The 20,086-nt window shown below is 41.9% G+C and overlaps 1 protein-coding gene and 1 non-coding gene across 5 annotated transcripts in view; both read left to right on the forward strand.

The window, feature by feature from the left end:
• The window catches only part of abr (ABR activator of RhoGEF and GTPase), a 125,356-nt gene that overhangs the window by 101,575 nt on the left and 3,695 nt on the right, over positions 1-20,086 (forward strand). For 3 of the 4 annotated variants that reach the window (XM_046039550.1, XM_046039551.1, XM_046039552.1), the window contains exons 17-21: positions 17,815-17,874; positions 18,152-18,261; positions 18,477-18,616; positions 19,134-19,268; positions 19,420-19,525. In XM_046039550.1, the coding sequence (XP_045895506.1) occupies positions 17,815-17,874; positions 18,152-18,261; positions 18,477-18,616; positions 19,134-19,268; positions 19,420-19,525 (551 nt within the window). Of the gene's footprint in view, positions 1-8,052; positions 8,581-17,814; positions 17,875-18,151; positions 18,262-18,476; positions 18,617-19,133; positions 19,269-19,419; positions 19,526-20,086 lie in introns of those variants that run through there. The other variant, XM_046039553.1, reaches the window with a different exon arrangement.
• On the forward strand, positions 14,060-14,132 carry trnav-aac. The gene has a single exon. It is a non-coding gene; the product is annotated as a tRNA-Val (tRNA).

The following is a 20,086-nucleotide window of genomic DNA, read 5'->3' on the forward strand; positions in this document are numbered from 1 at the left end:
AGGAGAGAGGTCAGCTCTGGTTAGACAGAAGCCACCGTGATCCAGGCTCACTAATCTTGCCGCTGGCTGCTTGGTATTGATCAATAGCGGAAAACACTCTTGCTTGGTTTCTAATCCGTCGTCTTTGTCTGTGAATTGGAAGGGAACAGGGAAGAAGGATGGAGGATCGAAGAAGAAGACTTGGTGACAGAGAGTGGTGTGGTACATCAGAGCGAAAGCATTTAGCTCCTCCTAATAAGGCTGAAGTGGTTTTCTGTGCAGCCCTGCTAACACTGTTAAACAGAGATGGATCATCATTCCCACCCAATCATCATGGTGATTGTTAGGAACTGAAGCTGAAGGAGTTTCCATTGATTGACTAATTGATTTATCACTTTCAAGTTGATGGCTACTTCACCTGCTAATGAGGTTTTGACCCTACACTTTTTTTCTTTTACTCCTTAAGTGGGGGGGGGGGTGAGGATGCCGCTGTGAAATAATTGACAGCTGACCCAGTTTGGTGAAAAAGAAAATGTCAGAGCTTGCAAAACCTTGTTTTTTTGATGATGGACATGCTAATTTTGAGAAATTGTACACCATGCAGTGCATTATTTAGTTTTCATTACAGCTCTGCTTAAAAATACTCTCACTCACATTCTTGCCGGGAGTTAGATGGGAAGATTGATATTACTCTCATGTCTGTATACTGAATAAAAAGCTGCAGCCACTTAGCTTAGCTTGGCATGAATACTGCAAACAGGGGGGGAGTGGATAGCCTGGCTCTGTCCAAACGTAACAAAATCTGGCTACTAGCACTACTTAAGTGTTTTTAGGTGGGGTTATGTGCTGGACCGTTTCCTGGTCAGCTTCTGCAACTTCACAGTGACAACAGAGACTCCAGTTAACGTTTGGGGTGTTTTGTTTGGTCGTGACAAGGTGAAGACAGCATGAGCTGGCCTGTCTGCTGCCTGATGAGTTGGTTGGTTTAACTCTCAACTTTTTTTTTATCTGCCTCCTTCCCTGACATGTAGGGAAGTCAAATTGTTTCAGCGCTTTTTATAGTGACCTCCAGTTACATAATACTTTCTCATCTCATTTCGTGTCATTTGAGATCACCCTGCCACCCCTTCCTCTCTGTTAGTCCGACCTCCCTTCTCACTGCTCGTGTAATCTTCCGGGTGGCTGTGTCTAGTCAGCCGTGGGTTTACACTTTAGAGTGAATTATTCAAGCAGGTCAGCCGCGTCGTCGCCCTGTGAGACTGCACTCTCTTCTTCACTGGAACTGGGTCATGCCGTTCAGATGTAACACAGCCTTGTCTCAGTCAGGCAGAGGGCACAACAAGAACATCACCACTTCAGCAAAATGGGTTCACATCCACATCGCACTAAAGGACAGGATGGTATAAAGAAATCACACCCCTCTCCAGTTGGAAATTTTTGCTGAAACAGAAGAACATGTGACCGACTTCTTAGCTTTGCCCTATTTACACATATTTACAACTGGAAATCTTGTCTGTGCACACGCGTATTAACACATCTGAAGCAAAATACAGCAAGCGAGTGGACACAGCGAGGATGGCTAAACCTGCTGCGGAAAGATTTCTTATCACTATTTCCTCCTTGCAGCTAAGGAAAAAGTAGACACTCAGGATTATGTGGTTTCTTGATTTTATGGGACTTCGTGAGTAACGGAGTCTAAACTTGCGAAAAACACCAAAAAGTTATATTCCACCACCACTTGGGGTTTCAAACATGCAAATTTGCTTTGTGCAGCTCTAACTATATTTTGAGTCGTGAGTGTTTATTTAAAGCAAACTCAAGTTTTAGCTGGGCTCAGATTGGATGCTATAATGTTTGCCAGGGATGGGCGGATCAGTTGTAATTAAAGAGAGTGCACTGTGTTGTTCAGCTGTAATTACTTACCACTAAGGAGGTTCTGTTGTTGGCTGTTTGACTGAAAAGATTTCTGTTGTTTGGTGAACAAATACACTTTGAGCCAAGGAAAGAGACATTTGCTGGTACACAGCGTGAGCTGGGTTCTCTCCTCTGTGGGAACACCTCTGAGTGACTTAAGTGATGATCAAATCATAATGAAGAATAATGACAATAGAAATGAGGATAACTCTAGAGGGGAGCAATAAACCTAACAATTAGCAGCAACAACAAATTAGGTGGAAGTACATGGATCACAACATGGAAATGTGAAGAACAGCATGTATACAGAGTGTGACCTCATTGTTTGAATGGAGTTTTTTTTTATATATGCAGAACCTGCAGTGTTACTGCCACACCATTTGCTCTTGCATCACTTTGCTTGTCAACCTTGTTTCATGTCCTCTAGCTCAGTTTATCTTTCCGGTTCTCTCTGTCCTTTACTTGCTTTCAAATTCACTGATCAGACTGAAAAAGCTCTGTAGGGAAGGGAGCACCAGTTATTAAAGGGGTATGTGCTGATTTGTGGCTATATTTACCTGGTAGTATATTTGACAGCTTTAAATAGCTGGGTCTTTTCATATCTTTTCATTTCCTGAATGCTTTGTTTTTCCACCCACTCTCTGTCTCTTAGAGGACACACACCACATTCTCCTCTCCTCATCCCGACCACACCCAACAAGGCACCACAGACACGAGCTACATGCTAATGAAACCTTCTCCTAGCTCCTTCTCTTTTCTTCCCTCCTCGCTCTCCATCACTACTTTTGTTCCAAAGTGCTTAATAAGTGATGGAGCGGTTAATCTGAGGAAGATGCCCCCCAACGGCTCAGATGAAAGAGAAGCAGGAATAAGCTGCAGAGCACCCTAAGGCTGTGATTTCCCACCCTGCCAAACCCCTCCTGCCTCTGCACTCCCATTTTAGCACTCCCACTGTACCCTGAAGGGCCCTCCCTCGAATGCCCCCCTCACACACAAACACACCCCTCCTATTGCCTTTCCTCTTGCCTAAGCTCCAGTGAAGGCAGCAGGAAAGATCAAAGGGCTGGAGTGGGTCATCCTGTAAACATACTTATAGAGACTGTTCAAATTAAATCTGAGTGAATTATCCGCTCACAACACGGCTTGCGGCTGTTGATGTCACCCAGCCTGTCAGGTCAGCCAATCACAGGCCTCAGAGAGACACCCGTTGTGAGCACTTTGTCATTCCCGATGAGAAAGTCAAATAAGCCCTTTGTTTTTGACTTCATCATTTTTCAATACCCAAGTCTCAAATGATCACCTTTGCTCCTCCGCTAGCTGCTTCACAGGAAACGTTACAGGGCTGAGGCCAGGAACGTTAGATGAATTAGATTTTGTTGCATGAGTCAGTGCTGCAGTTCAAAACCCACATGAACAGAAGGTTACTGTGAATCTTGTTTGTGCAGGTAGGTTGTGAAAACCCCTGTGTGTTCACCATGACAGACAAAATACAGAGTAGCCGTTAAGAGTCTCTCTGTATTTTGGCGGAGACCATAGCTGCTTTGATAAAAATGCAAAACGATTGGCTGGCCCTCCTTAAAAAATGCTATCAAAGAAGATTAAATGTTAAAAAATGGACCATAAAACTGTGGAGTTTAAACCAATTTCTTCTGGCTGTGGAAATTATCAACAAAACCTCCCAAATGTTTTGTATTAAAGGAATAGTTCGATGTTAGAGTTAGATCAGTACCACTCACATGTCCTTGCTTTAATTATGGAGCTAGAAGTTGATTAGCTTAGCTTAGCATAAAGACTGTAAACCAAGAGAAACTGCTAGCCTGGCTTTGTCAAAATTTTAATGACAAGTTGTGCTTTTTTATGAGGAGTTACGTGCTGAAACTGCTTTTCCCATAATACGCATATTTCCCAAAGTGTCAAGATATTCCTTTTAACATTTTGTTGTTGTTGTTGTTTTAAACATCTTTTTTTTTATTGAGCACTTGCACTCCACATACTGTATATTACACTTGTACTCCTCATTCATCATTCATTCATCATAGTTTTATAACTCTGCATTGTAGTCATTAGAGAACTGAATAAAGGAACAGGCAAAGAAGTGATATCTAAATAGAATGGTAAACAAATAGTGAATAGATACACACCAGCACGTACCTTGAGATCCTCGGGCAGAGGTCTGTTGTCTGTTCCAGAGTCTCGACTGAAAACTAAAGGGGACAGAGCGTTTGCTGTCAGGGCCCCGAGGCTCTGGAACAGCCTGCCCGAGGAAATCAGGTCGGCTGAGTCAGTGAACTCTTTTAAGTCCCTTCTTAAAACATACTTTTATAGGAGAGCCTTTCCCGATCTTATTTGACTTTATTTTATCCCTTTTATTTTATTGTATTTTACTAATTTTATATTAATTTTTCATGCTCTTATCTTGTTTTTTTTTTGTGTTTTTTTTTGTATTATTCTTTACACTTGTTAAAGCACTTTGTAACTTGTTTTTGAAAAGTGCTCTACAAATAAGGATTATTATTATATATTATTATAGATAACTATCTAAATACAAAAAATAAAAAAGGATAAGAAAAAAATTAAATAAAAATAATGATGATAAAGACAAAAGTAAAATACAGAGTTGACCAGAGACTTCCCTTTCCATGAAGCCCCCATCTTTATCTTCCCCTATGCTCTCATTCTTGCCCCCTTCACCCACCTCCCTCACATACTCCCCACAAGCCCTCCCTTACTCATCTCCTAACAATTTAATATACTACATCCATACATGTTCTACAGGTCAGGCAGGGCAGGGTAACACAGAACATGCAAACACAGAAGGACCCCGTCTGGGCAGTGGATTTGAGCCCAGGATCTTCCTGCTGTGACGAGAGGCACTGAGAAGCTTCCTATTCAAAAATCTGAAGATGTTGTTTGTGTCAAATATTCCAGCTTTGACTCGGGATAGAATTTGTGGCTGAATTTTGTTAGAAACATGAAAAGAAATCATTGTGGGCCGCTTAGCGTCACACTCACACACAAGGTTTATTTCATACAAAGGGGGGAGAACAGCGAAGGCCAACTACAAAACATTTACAGGCAGATGTTTTCAGTAGCTGTACAATGTTCCTGAGATGCCTGCCGTACTGTCACAGGGGCTTGTTACATGTTCAAACACCAGACTGACTGCAGTATCAGGAGCATCCCATGCATATTAGCCAGGCACGGATTCAGAGCTGCTCCATATTCATGTCGGAGCACAGTAGCCATTAAATTGATCATTAATCTATCTGCGGCTCTTGAAGGCCTCTGTGATTGGCAGTGCAGTGCGAAAGCCTGCCGGAGTGGAGGCCGGAGAATCGCAGACTCAACAGAATCACAGTGCTTGTCAGGGAGCGGCCGTTTGGAGTGGAATCCAGGACCTAGTTCAACACAGCCTTCCCCCCCTCCTTGTCTGGTCATATGGAGCGGCTTTACGAGGGGCTGTGCCACCCAGCACATGTATAATTAAGAGCCAGGACTGGCCCTGATGTCAGAGCATAGGCACTCAGGGCTAAACCATCTGCTCCCTCACCTTTTCATGTTATAGTCAAATGTTTTTAGTCTTAATTGTTGAAATGAAAATCCTCTACACTTTCAAAAGTCCATTATTCTGACCAACAACGCAATAGGGATTAGATTCTATTGTGATTGTCCTTGGCACAGCCACACTGTCAGGTGATCGCCGAAGCCACACTAACACTACAACAATGAGTATTCAGCACCAAGAAACATCCCAGGGATTTCTACTTTTAGTTTTTTCTTTTGTTTCATGTAGTCTCCCATACGCACAAGAACTCTTAATCTTATCTCCCTGTTGTACTCCCTCCTCTTCTTTTCTCTTTTTATCATTCCCATGTCTCCCAAGCTCAAGGACCCACACAGTTCATCCTCTTGTACGCTTAATTTATCTCCACAGTCCATTTTTATCTATGTGAGGACGTTTTAGGAAATTAAAGGGCCTATTTTTCCACCCTTCCTACGCACAGCAGAAACCCACCCAACCAACTAAACCAGGGAGCTGAAATAGTTTGCCTCCAACAAGATTCAGATAAATATTATGCTGGCACATTGTTATTCCGCTTGGGGAAGTGCATACGTGCATGTGTGTTCTCTCCATGATTTTCCTGATGTGATGTGTTGTGAAGTGTTGGACTCTCTTTGAACCCTGTAGTTTGGACACCTGCAAGCTGCTGCTGTATTCTAAAGAGTAACTGTGCTCTGTGTCTTACCCGGTTGACCTAAACGATCAATGTCACGATTGCGGATCAAGTCAGCGAACACACTTGGTTATGTCAGTTACACAGCAACATTAAATGTTGCCACCATAAGCTATTAAATTGTTGGAGTATCCCTTTCAAACAATATAGTCTTCACATGTCTCCACTCTGGCGCTTCCAGTTTAATCATCAGGTGCCCAGTTTGGACACTTGATGATTATATATTTTTTCCAGCTTCTGATAGTCTCTTTGTTGCATGATGAGGTAACAAAATGTCTTATACACAGATGTAACAGTTAACATAGACACAGTTAAGATATAGCCCTCTATTTTTGCGTTTCCCTTCGGTCACATCTTGACCAAACATATCTTCTGTCTCCTCGTGGGTTTTATTCCTCCTAATTCCTAAACATGCTTTTCCCAGACATTCTTTCCGAGAGGTGACGCATGGAGTGTGTATGTCTCATAGTTACAATTAACGAACCCTTGGGAGTTAAAAATACTATCTGGTGAGGGTTGGCTGAGGTCCCCCCTTCACCGTATTATCTTCACCACAGAACACACACTAACCCACATGTTTTTACAATATGGTATGATACTGTCTCGTGTCTGTCTGAGGCGCCCTGTGATGACATGATGACTCTGTTTGGTTTGTTATGGTGTCTTCAAAGCCTATGTGGACTTAAAAGTAACTACTGAATCTATCCTCCTGCTGTTTTAGAGTGAACGTAGAACAGACAAATCATTAAATGCTCATCTAGAATAGCAATAATAATTAACTTCAGTGACTTTAGGATTGAAAACTGTTTTCTCTTTTGATTAAATCTGCTTCTTTCTCTAAAATGTCTCTGGTTCAGTCCTTGATGTTACACATTTAGCAGAGAAGGATATTTTGCAGAAAAACACTATTTCAGAGCACATATTTATGCATCTCCCTTGTCATCATAGTAAACACAGCTGTGTCCCTCTATTTCTGTAGATCAAAGAAATTGTGTAACATGGTTCTAGTTTCTTATCTGGATCCCTTTTGAATCACTGTACTATCAGCAGGCATCAGTCTACCTACCAGTAGACACAGACTTTGAATCACAAATACCATTCAGCCCAGCAGACAGTCTGTCTTACTGGTCTGGTTTAAAATGGTTTAAAATGCAGCCTCGCATCTGTAACCTTTCCGCAGCGGAACATTTTTCCCCCTTGAATTCAAATGGGATGGGACACGGCGGATGGAGATGGAGTTTGACAGGCGTACACACAATCCCCTGCCCCGATCGATCCATTATACAGCGGAATACGCCTTTTAAGAGCAGCCAGCTCCAGCTGTCCTGTTGAATAAAGATGGGGATTCACTCTGCGTGCATCTAGAAACCAGAGAACTGGAAGAGCTTGGTGAGGAGAAGTCGTCTGCACAGAACGGCACAATAAAGGCACAGAGAGGAGGAGGAGGAGGAATAGGGTGGAAAGAGAAGGAAAAATACGACACTTATTTTGAGATAAAATGACAATGGAGAAGCTTTTAAAGCCTGGATTTCTACTGAGTTTTCTGCTGTCTTAGATCTTTTATCCTCAAATTTTAAGCATTCATTACCTGGTCACTTCAAAGTTTCACACGTTCTCATCTCTCTCTCTTTATTACATTCCTCTCTTTTCCCACTTCCTGAGTGTGCTGACCGGCTCTGGGAAAGGTTGACAAGGGGTCAAAGCACTGAACAAAACAGTACAGCCTCTCCATCCCTCCCTCTTTCACTCTCCCTCTCTCTCCTCTGCTTCTCATTTCTCATTGACAGTTTATTGCCCCCCCCCCCCTTTGGAGGTGTGTCCATCAACATCTGGAGAAGCAGGGCTGCTCAGCGACAACGGGAGCCCATTCACTCCCCCGATCTCCCTCCCTCTTCTCTCTGCCTCGCTCTAGCGCTCTGTATCTGTGTTTGCCGTTGTGGAAGTCAGATCGCAGCACGAGGAGATGTTGGCAGCTGATTGTGGAATGAGCTCAGAGCGAGAGGCACCAACGTGGACTTACTATCTGACTTATCAAGGAGACCATGGCAGCATCTTGTTCCCCTCACATTCATCACTCTTTCCTTTTTTGAACTGAATCTGAGCTGTAGGAGACTTTATTTTTTTTTATTTATTTATTTTTGCTGGTTAATTCTGAGCGTCTGTCGAGCACCTGGTCCGGTGATCAGTCAGAGGTAACGCGGGGACCCATCCCCCCCTTCCCCCCCCTTCCTTGTTATAAGCAGCGTACTGTGGAAGAGGCTTTGGGATGACGGAGATCCTGGTGTCGGATGTAAACTTGAACTCGGTGTGTGAGCGCCTGGAGCAGCACTGCTGCGTGGACCAGAACCAGCAAAATCTGTCCAGCCAGCCACAGACCCCTGTGCTCAAGAGGCACACCAACACCGGGGCCAAGCTATGGGGTCGCGTCCGCAGCAAGCTGCTCAGACAAAAGGTCTCTGGCTGACACATGCACACACGTCACATACAAACGTTTCCTCTCTTTTATCATTTGTTCTCTCCTATTGATCACTCTGTCACTTCCATCTGTTTGTTCTACCTCTCTTTATGGATTCCTCTCCATGCGCGTGCGCTCTGTCCCCGGGGGGCTTCCTTTCAGCGCAGAATTGACTATTGTTCTTATCTGTTGACTGCGCTAGAGGTTGTGATGTAGTGCTAAATGAAACGGTGGCTAAACTGTGACCTGCCGTAATATATTCCATAGTGAACGTAAAAATAATATTTTTAATTTATGCTTTTTTCACCCTTTAAATTGTCTTTGTCTAGATGATACTACTTACTGAAATGCATATTGTAAATATTTGTTACTAAGCCTTATTCAGCTTTAAAAAGTGGTTGAAGTTTTGATAAATAGCACAGAGACTAGAAAGGCTTATTACCTACCTACATACTGGACTGTATAATGTAATTACCAGGAGGTGAAAATCAGCATCACTTCCAAAACCACTGCTGTGATGAATGAGACTGACAAGTTTCCCCCTCTTGTCTCATTCCTGCCAGTTTAAATTTTACCCTTTTTACATCCACTAATCTCATTTAAAGCTACTAATGCTGAGAGCATGGTATTGGTTTTAAGATGTTTCAGCATCAGATCAGCTCCCCCTGCTGTTTATTTTAAGTATCGTCCTCTGGCTGCGCTGATCTAACACCCGTTTGGCATTTCAAGCACAGATTCCACTAATTAACTGTTGCATTATTCCAAATAGTCTCCGAAACATGCGTCTATCATATTTGCATCATGTTTTATCATTAAAATTTATTTTTTTTTTCTCATATTTCATTATTTTTTTTTTTCTCATATTTTTGGCCTTCATCAAAAGGCAGAATGGCATTGGTTAAAATAATGTAAGCAAATAAGAGTTAAAATTATATGTTTGTCTTTCCTAATTCACTGAAATTTTAAAACAAAACTATTTGGAAAATGTAGCGATCACTTTATGTGCTATTGTAAGATTGAGGTTTATTCAGAAAGGGCAATTGTCATTTTGTTAAAACATTCAGGTTGGACTGAATGACGTTTGTGTTGAGGGATATGATCCGTTACCCAAAGATGGGGGCACAAACACTCAACCTCAGGTCTGGTATAGTTTAAATGCAGGTACTGGATTGTGACTCATGGGTGAGAGCAGGAAAAGTGCTCCTTCTTCTTTTTGGGTGTCCAGATGCTTTTTGTATGTAAACGATGGGGAAGAAGCACATGAGTCTGTTCTGGTTAAGCTAAAACTATGACTCATTTTTTATTTCACTGTATGCACTTGTTTATTCAGCAGTCCTCCTCATCTTCATCATGAGTGCATCGCCAGCGTTTCAAGCTGTAATTTGTGTGCATAATAAGCTGGTTCAGGACAAAGAATCCAAGTTGAGAGTTGGCTTGACCTTTCCTTCAGTGTTTTCTATTATTCAACAGGGGCCTGAGGAAGGCTGACCACTGGTTATACTGAGCAGGATAAAACAAGGATTACATACTAAGCCCAGACTTATCTGTGTTGACCTGAAAGGTCCTGCATTGATTCATTCTTCTCATCTCTGTACACAGCGTCCCCATGTCTTATGTCAAACAACGGGATTAAGGAGGTTTCTGTATTTCATTGCTGTCCAGATTTGTCAACTATGCAGTTGGTTCCATGTGATCCTGCCCCCCAGCTGCATAGAAAGCCCCGTTTACCAAACTGCTCTGTGAAGTCCCATTCATCCTTTCTTTAATTTTGAATGAGGCTTTGAATGGCAGGTTTTATGCGTAAACTCGTGCTGCAGTTTTTCTGCACTCAGTTGCCTTTTGATCGTATCAGCTCTTTCCCTTTCTTCTGCTCCCGTCCGGCATTTCTGCCTCTACATGGTGGTGAACTGTGTTTGATGGAGGCGGTAATGTTAAATCATCAACCATCATCACCTGCCACAGTAAGGTGACAGGCTGCCTGCAGGTCTTTAAAAACTGAAAATGTCAAAAATCTGAAGTCTAAAAAAAATGTTTTGTGTTGAGACGAGACAGGGTTAACACAGTGTTTTTCATTACATATACATTTATGAAAACACATGATTTCCTTTTTAATGTTTTTTTTCTACTTTGCCAATTCATTATTTTAATAATATAATCAGCTGTCTTCATGAAGAAACTAATTCCTTTTTGTGGTTTTATTTTGCTTTTTAAATTGGTCCAAAATCCATCTTTAAAATACTACAGATACCCATTATGAGGAAGAGCGACTTCCAGTGTTTTCAAATAATTATTAAAGGGGGCAGAGAAAGCAGACTGTAGGGCATATTGCCTTTTCTGTTTCAGTGCATCTGTGGCATGCATTGCGTTATTTACAGGGTGTTGAGAGGAATGTGGATGTCAGAGGATGGTGAAGTTGTGGAAATACACCGGGGAATAGTCCTCCCTCCTAATTAAGGCACGTTGTGATGAGATTGGAGACTGGTTGGGAACACTAATTGGACTAGCACTAGACATAATTTATCGTATGCGTTCCAGCGAAGGAACAAATAATGATTAAGGCATTACTCGGTTGTAGTCTCGGTTTTTTACTGTGTGTTCAACATCATGTTCTTTTTAGCTGATAGCCTGTTTACTGGGCAGGTTTGGTTTTATTTTCTTTGTCGAGTTACAGCCAGCTTAGTAGGGAGAACAATGGAGCTGTCGTGCCGGTTTAGCCATGGCAGAGAATCCAATCCAACCATTATCGTCCGCCCTCCGCCTCACTCATTGCACCTCTCGCCCCCGCTCCATTTTAGCCAACAAATGAAATTATGCTCTTCCATTTGAGTATGTTGATTAGTGCAGATCAGATATTAGGGTTTCATACCTCCTGCGTGCCTAAAATGCCAGCCAGTCCCCTAATGGCCTTTTATATAGGACACATAAATCTCCGTCTGTCCCTACCGGAGGGCATAGCCCTTTATTGGCCGCAATCCATCCCCCGTGCACAGGATCTGGGATTGGTTAATGAGCTCCAGGAGGGGAGCAGCAGGTCAGGAAAGCATTCTCAAGTTGATATCCACACTGACCCACTCTAGTATGAGTACAGCCCCAACGCTTCTGGCCATATGCAAGTGAGGCTTTAATCTCAGCAGGGTGACAACAAGGCATTAATCATGTAATTAAGTGGTGAGAGTTGGTCTTCTGGTGTGTTGATCACATGTTTTAACAGTGGAATGGGACTTGAGTAATGACGGGAAAGTTGTGAGGATAACTCAGAGTTGAATTTAATTTATCTAAAGTCATCAAGGACTAGAGTTTCTGTATCCTGTAAAAATTCCAAACCAGGAAGAAGTTTATAAACCAGACCAGTAAGACACCAGGAAGCACTCCAACTTAGTAATCAAAACTCTCCCTCTGAAAAAGTAGATGAAAGTTGCATCAGAACTGAAGTGAGACCCCTCTGATCATCGTACTGGCACCTGCTTCAAGACTGACACATCATACTTTGTCGACTCCACTGAGTGAACATCCACAGAGATGATCTAATGGCTTATAAAGTGGTACATGCAGTTAGTGGTAAAGATCACAAATAACCTGAATAGTGAGGTAATGAGCAAGCCCAAGACTGTGCAGTGTTCCCAAAAGGCCGACGAATTGGAAAAACATCACTATGTATCTCTAGAAGACAAACACTTGGGCTCATCAGAGGACAAAAATGTGATGTAGATCCCTGTCTCTTGATAGCACATGTGAGTCTTGTCAATGCTGTACTAGATTAAATCAGAAATTTGGTGGTTAGTCTGTGTCACAATGGAACAAAGCTGTGTTTGCATCTGTGACTCCACCATGTGGGTTTTATATAATAGATGAAGGCCTGGAATGGGAGCGGACAGTTAGTAGTTAGTAGTCCAGGGAAGCGGAGAGAGTGTTCCTGAAAACATGTTTCATACTTGTTTTATTTGCAGACAAGAGTTAACCAATCTTTACTGAGTGAATTAATACGGAACGTCATAGCAACATGATGAGGACATCATAAAAATATACTATTATATGAATGAAGTGCTTGTGTTTAACGCAAATTTGGAGCATTACAGGGATATTTCACTCTCTGCTCGTAAGTGTAGGATAACTCACGATTCTGTGTGCAGGCCGCAGGCAGGGTCATTTCATAAGTGTAGTAGGCATCTGTGTGTTGCTGTTTACAGGCCCTATAACAGAATCACACACTGACTGCAGAGATTCAAGACTACTCCACAAATCAGAACCCTCTGCCCGCTGAAAAGCCCCACTGATTGGCTCAAACAAAAGTTGAGGGAAGATGGCAACATGGCAACTGAGTTAAAGATCTCACATAGACCATGGTGACATCAGCAGCTGTTGAGTAAAGAGGCTCGCTATCACTGATGCACATATAAACATTATGTTTGCGTGGTTCATTTGTCTAAAAATAGTCATGCTGCTTGTGAAGAAAATATACTGCAGCGTGATGTGCTCGCTGGGGGGAAAAAAGGCTCATCATTGAACAGTTTCTGTAATCCTGCTAAAACCAAGGAGCCGTGCAGTTTGAGCTACGTTCTAATTAAAGGACTAATAAAAAGCTTTCTGCAGCCGAATTAATATTTAATCAGCCAGAGAGCAGCAGTGGAAAACTGCAATGAAATACAAAGGCCAAATTAAACAGAAATTCATTAATTTAGCATATCAAAAGATCAAGTTGTGTTTTGAATATTGTCGCCAGCATGCATTAACTCTCCAACTCAGCGACAATGGGCTAATTAAGTGTGTAGTGATTTTAAACATAATTTCCATGGCTGTTTAGCACAATGTCTTTGCTATTTTAGAGCACACTTATTAGATTTACACAATCAGCTCTAGTTTTTAAAAGAAATATATATTTATCTGTATGCAGAACAAACAAGTATCCAAACGACACACTTAACTGCACCCCAATGATTAAATCTGGGTAACACATGATATTAGATGTTGAAATTTTCTCTCTAGTAAGACAAAAAATTAAATGCAGGATTTTTGCTCTTATTTGAAATGTATAGTCTAGCAAACCATTCACATTCTGAACATGCAGAAATACCATATTGCTTTTCAGCAAAAATGTATGAAATCACTGGTAATCACTGGAAATTGCAGGTGTGTATCATACCACTGAGGCCCCCTGGACCAAACACATTCATATAGGACCTTATGCGTGCTTCTTGCATGGCCACTTGAATATACATGTGCTTTTTTCCCCTGACAAATCAAGATATAGAGAGCAGGGATACATTTTATTCTCCTGCTGTGCTGAACCACGTGTCTGAAGCCTCCTATGTGTTTTGTCGGAAATGGAAGGCTCCAGAGGGGCGTAGGCCTTTCACTGTTAGTCTGCTGTTGCTGTCAGTCTCACACAGGCTGCAGGAGCGTGGCTCACATGTCACACAAAGCTGAAGGAGGGCAGGATTATCTTCAGAGAGTATGGGGTGGAGGAAGCTGCTAGCCAGTTCCCGTAGTGTAGTGGTTATCACGTTCGCCTAACACGCGAAAGGTCCTCGGTTCGAGACCGGGCGGGAACAGCACTTTATTATGTGAAGACAACAGGTGGTGTGTTACTGTTTGAGCAAACTAAATCAAGGAAAGAAGGTTGCTGTTAGCATGTGTGAACGTTTTTCTTTCTTGTATGCAGTGATTTAATAAAAAGGCTAAAAATGAATCACAGATATGGTTACCAGTGACCAGTTGATTAATTTTATCACAATAAGCCAATGCATTGACTTTTTTTTGAAGCGATGTGAATGTCTTATATCTCTTTTTTTTGCTGATTTTTACAAAAGTATTTTATGTCAAACCCCTAGTTTGGGTAATCTAATTTTCAGAAATCCTTTCAAAGGCGTGCAGGACATGAAAGTGTGAACCGACCGCCTGTTCTCCTGCTCTGTCTATAGCAGCAAAACAGCATTACTTATCATATCTGCTTTGTTCTGTCCCTGTAGATCAGTCGGGGCAGAGCACAGGCTGTATGTACATCCTGGCTCACAGCTGTCTGCATCTTCTTTTGAAGTTAAGACTCTTGGTCATGATGTTTCTGCCTTTGTTCCTCTTGACTGACTGACAGGCCAGCCAGAAGTGGGAAAACATGCTGAAATCAACCATCAGTTTTCTGTAGGGCCTGTAAGTGGGCCACATCAAATGCCAGCCACTTGCCTCCTCTTGCATTCTGACTTACTTTGGACACTCAAATGCACCAAAGAGTGATGAGATGAGGATATATGTGTGGATGAGCATACAGCGGTCAGGTTTAATCGGCCATACACAGGATTGAGAGAACAGGCATCACGTTAACCAGCTGAGCCCCATACCTGGTACACACTCAGAGACGTGCACGCTTACAGAACAATGAGTTCCCATATAACAGATTGGATTGCTCTCCATATTTATTGTATTCTATAAAAAGGAAAAGGCTTCAAGTGTGTGCAACTGGAATATTTACAAGTCGGTGTGTGCAGCGGTCCACTAGATGTGAAGTATTTTCGTGCTTTGCTTCGGGCAGCTGTCCGTTCTGGCCTCTCCTTAGTCATATATCCTTGATAGTTTTCACGGTCCTACAAAGAGCGCGTAGCCTCTGGACTGATGCGATCTTAATCGGAACCATATCAGCCTAAGGATGTCTCTAAAAAAAAAAAAACATTAGACACTTTCTGCCTTTTATCTTTCCCTAGACATGTGCATGAATGCGCACACATATAGTTGGTGCTCATGTGCTGGAAATCCCCTTCAAGCATACCAATGAACGGAAATTAGACTTGAAAGGGGACTAAATTTATGCTGGTTTGCTTTCTGTGGGCCATGAAAAGGTCTGAAAAAGTCTTAAAATATAGCAAATAAGCCAGTAGTGAGGCTTTAAAATATATTCTTAATATTCATGTGGTGTATCTGATTTGGCTTATATACCCTTTGTGTCGTTTCCTACTATGTCCAACTGTCCACCTGCAGATCTTAATTTGCTACATTCAGTCAGATTTAGAGACGTAAAACAGGCTTTATTTCTTTCTCTTTTTTTAATGGGCAAATCTAAGCTGCATTACCTTTGCTTCTCCAGTCCCATCTCTGTTACATGCTGCCGTCTTCCTGCCAGTTCCCTGGCTGAGCTGTCACTCAGGATAAAACCTTAAATCCTCTTGTCACTTTGTTTGAATTGTTGCCAATAAGTCACAATTCATTTCTAAGAAAGGTGTTTCTTGTCATGCAACATTTCGTCCTTAATTCTGTGCAGAATATTTAGTATAGACTAAGTCAGTCTGAGTTTGTGCTGTGCAAGCCACCGTAGCCAAACTCTTTGGAGTCATCCCATTAAGCCAACTCATTTCCCAGGAAAGAAAGGGGGGGAACAACTTCCTCACAAAGTATTTTTTAATAAAAAAGTGCCCAGTTGAGGATACAGTTTCAAGAGGGGTCAGTGAGTGTAACCACTGCCTGTAAAGGATCCTCTTTGTTTTTACAACCCTGTTGCAGTACATTCATTTTTAATCAGGTTTTTAAGAAATTAGCAGAGGGTAATAGGAAGGAAATGGGTGGAAGGAACAGTTTTAGTTTTTTTCAGTGAGTTACAGGAGGCGTCAGCAGTGAGTCCTGGATCTTTGCCCGGTTCTCTTCTTGGCAGTCGCTGTTTAAAGACCCAATTGCAGTGATTACCTGTCCCTCGTCTCAAACCCAAACCCTGCTGGGAAAACAGGCTTTAACGATAATAGGAATGCGTGAAACCGATGCCAAATGGCCTTTTTACGAGGTAATGAAATAAGCTCACTGAGACCTTTTTAATGGTTGCAGCCTAATGCTGACAATAAGAGAAGTGTGCTACCCTTGTGCTCACCCAGTAATCATTACCTTCCTCTAAGTTGAGCACATCACTATGCAGGGTTGTAATGGCATAACTGAGGAGTGCGGACGCTCCAACAGCCTATAAAAAAGGCATTAGCTGGTGTAGCCTCACACAGCGGGCACAGACTCCAGCAGATTTAAAACAATAACAGGCTGGCATCTCTCACGTCTCTGAGGGCATCATGGGACGTGAGACCCTGACTTTGAGAATGTGCGCATGAAGTAGGCCAAGTGTCTGAGCCAATCTGGAGCCCTTGTTGGACCCCCAAGAGACTTCCAAGGGCATATGTGGGAAACACAAGTGACATCCTTGTTTCCAAAAGTAGACTTAGTGACTGCGTTGTTGTAAAGCGGCTTTGTTGTGGTTCAGAGGTTAGAAAAATGGACCAGATAAAAGGTGAACTCTGGACCTTCTTCTCCCCTTCAAGCTTTATGATTATCTTCACAGAATGCAGAGGATTGCTCCTAGCCAGTTCCCGTAGTGTAGAGGTTATCACGTTTGCCTAACACGCGAAAGGTATTTGGTTTGAAACCGGGCGGGAACAGAACTTTCTTTGACAAAAACAGAAGGCGTGTGTCTTTGATAGAGCAGAAAGGCTCAAATGTGTAAATTTGCACGAATGCTGAATAATTTGTAACTGTGTAAAAGTTTACAAGTAGAGAGGAATTAAGCCTATGTATATTATTTAGTAGGTTGTTTTTTTATCACTTTGTACTAATAAATCTAATTAAATCTAATAAATAAGTAATATCTTTAGGGACTTTTCTGCATATTATTTGATAGTAGCTCCAGGAGTGACAGGGAAAAGGCGCTGTACATAAAAGGAATTATACCTTACTTCTTGGACTTCAGTGTGATTCTTGTTGAAGGTACATCTGAGCCATCGTCATGTCTCACACACTGCTCTACTCCTTCCTCACAGGAGGGGTGCATCACATTTCACTTCACCATTTGTTGCCTTCTTTAGAATTAAACACTACTTTCTCATTACTCAAGTGTTTTGGTTTGGAATTCACACAAAGAAGGTTTGAAAGCTGTCTTCAATTTTTAGTACTTAGAAATATTCCCCCACGATTTATGTGGGAAAAACGGTTTGTTAGTCAAACCCTCCACTTCGTCTGCCTGCGAGAGAAAACCTTTTCATGAATCTGTTGGAATTAAGCTGTTTCCTTTCTGCTGTATGTAAAGCTAGTAACTCTTTATTGTTGTTTGCTGTAACACTATCATGCAGAAATTTGACTTTATCAGATGATTTGATTAAGCAGTCTCCTGTTTTGGGAAAAGCCCTGTATGAATTCATGTCCCGTGCCCTTATTTGGCAAAAGGCTTTGCGAAAATCTTTTCATCCAATATCTTTCTGTTTCTATTGTGTCTTTCAGCTGGATCCTCAGACAGTGCAGTCCAAGAACTGGCACATGGATGTCATAGAGATGAACGGGGTAAGACACCACAAGCAATTTCAACTCTGAAAGACATCTAGCTTAGATTAAGACATATATACTGTAAATATTGTATTCAATGTCTTGCATAGTGTTTTTATTCAACAATACTTGGGGTATTGTTATTGTATGAGAAGTTAGTAGTGTTAAAATAGCAATGGCACACCTTCTAAATCACTATACAAACAAGCGCAAGGTGATACATGAGGATCCCACAGTTCCAGTCTGGCGTCTAGTAGCAGTGTGGTTTACTTCAGCTGTGTTTGTTCATCATCAGATTAAAGTAGAATTCTCCATGAAGTTTACAAGTCGGGACCTCAGCTTGAAGAGAACGCCGTCCAAAAAACAGAGTGGGGTGTTTGGAGTCAAAATCAATGTGGTGACAAAGTAAGTATGGGTTCTTGTTATTGAGACCAAAATAGACTTTTACCTTAAAACTCAACTGCCTAAAATTAAATGAGACTTTGCAACTTTATTAATACATGTTATTGATTTATATTTGAGCTAGCAAACAAAACACATCTGACACATATCCATTTATTCCATATAAAACTTCAGTGACATCATCAGACAAGTGACATGGGTGCCGTTTATGTCCACAGGCGCGAGCGCTCCAAGGTGCCTTACATTGTCCGCCAGTGCATTGAGGAAGTGGAGAAGAGGGGGATTGACGAAGTGGGAATCTACAGGATCTCAGGGGTGGCCACTGATATCCAGGCCCTCAAAATAGCATTCGACACCAGTAAGATTCCACTCGCTATCACTCTTTTCCTCCCATCATCTTGACGGGAGAGCAAAAAAAATGTTTTACCACCATTATTGAGTACAGTATATAAACAAGAAACATATTAAACATTAAATCCCATCAGTGATTTATTATAATTTCCTCTACTTTTGTTGACCTACATCAAACAATCCTATCACATTATATTAAGCCATCAAGCATTTATTTTATGTATGTTTGGAAGTTTAGGTTGTATAAAGTTTTAGATGTAGAAACTTTTGTACTCTGTAGAGAAGAGATCTGTGGGAACTGGCCGTTAGGGAGGCCGAGACAGATGAGAAGCAGCAGCAGTCAAGGGTCCAAGTTTTATGTTGCAGAAGAGTCTCTCAGGGTTGGTCACGGCTGCTTTTACGTCACCAAGATCGTACAAAGCTGAGCCCAGTATCGCCTTTTATTTGTTTGTGTAATATTAAGCACGTCTGCATCTGAGATTACATCGTTCTTATGTGTTTGTGTTTTTGTGTCTGACCTGTAGATACCAAAGACATCCTGATGATGCTGAGTGACATGGACATCAACGCCATCGCAGGAACACTGAAGTTGTACTTCAGGGAGCTGCCGGAGCCTCTGCTCACTGACCGCCTCTACCCCGCCTTCATGGAGGGCATAGGTGTGACCTTAGTCCCGGAAGTTTGGGTTTCTCTTCAGCACGCCATTTTTTACAATGGAGTTAAATCTGCCCAGCTGGAAGAGATAAGGGCTGAAGTTGAAAAGCTGTCTTGCCATAATTGGATCTGACATCTTTTTCCTCTCCCTTGTAGCGCTTTCAGACCCAGCAGCCAAGGAGAACTGTATGATGCACCTCCTGCGCTCCCTGCCTGACCCTAACCTCATGACCTTCCTCACTCTGCTGGAGCACCTCAAACGGTACACACACGCAATGACCCTCAGACACATACTGATCACAGTTAGGCCACCAGTCACTAAAAAGTAACCAAATTTATTGGTATCATTAGGAAAGTTGGGTTAATATGTGGACAAATAATATCTCTACACCCTTTATTAATCTGTATTATTCTTTAATCTATCCTTACTTCTATATACTACATTTTCTTCCTTTATAAAATGTTCCTCTTCCAAAAATGTGTAGCCCACTCAAATTCTTGCACCCCATCGATATATTTTTAAGATAAAAGATAGAAAGCATCGAGGGAGATAGTCCAGACTGTTGTCTATTCTTCAAACTAACTCACAGATTGAGATAACCGGAATCTTCCCAAACTCACAAGCAGAGGCCAATTTTCAGTACTACAAAGCAGAATCAAAAAAATACTTCAGTCTTTGTTTTCCAAGAATTTGTTTTAACATGTAATAACAGACAGCTTCACATTCACACCCAAAAACTCCCCAGTACACATCCACTGTGCAGTGTGTCCCTTTTCCGTGTATTAACCTCATCCTCCCTGGCTGACTGGCCTGTTGGTGTGT

Source organism: Micropterus dolomieu, linkage group LG23 (assembly GCF_021292245.1).
Source record: "Micropterus dolomieu isolate WLL.071019.BEF.003 ecotype Adirondacks linkage group LG23, ASM2129224v1, whole genome shotgun sequence".
Classification (NCBI taxonomy): domain Eukaryota; kingdom Metazoa; phylum Chordata; class Actinopteri; order Centrarchiformes; family Centrarchidae; genus Micropterus; species Micropterus dolomieu.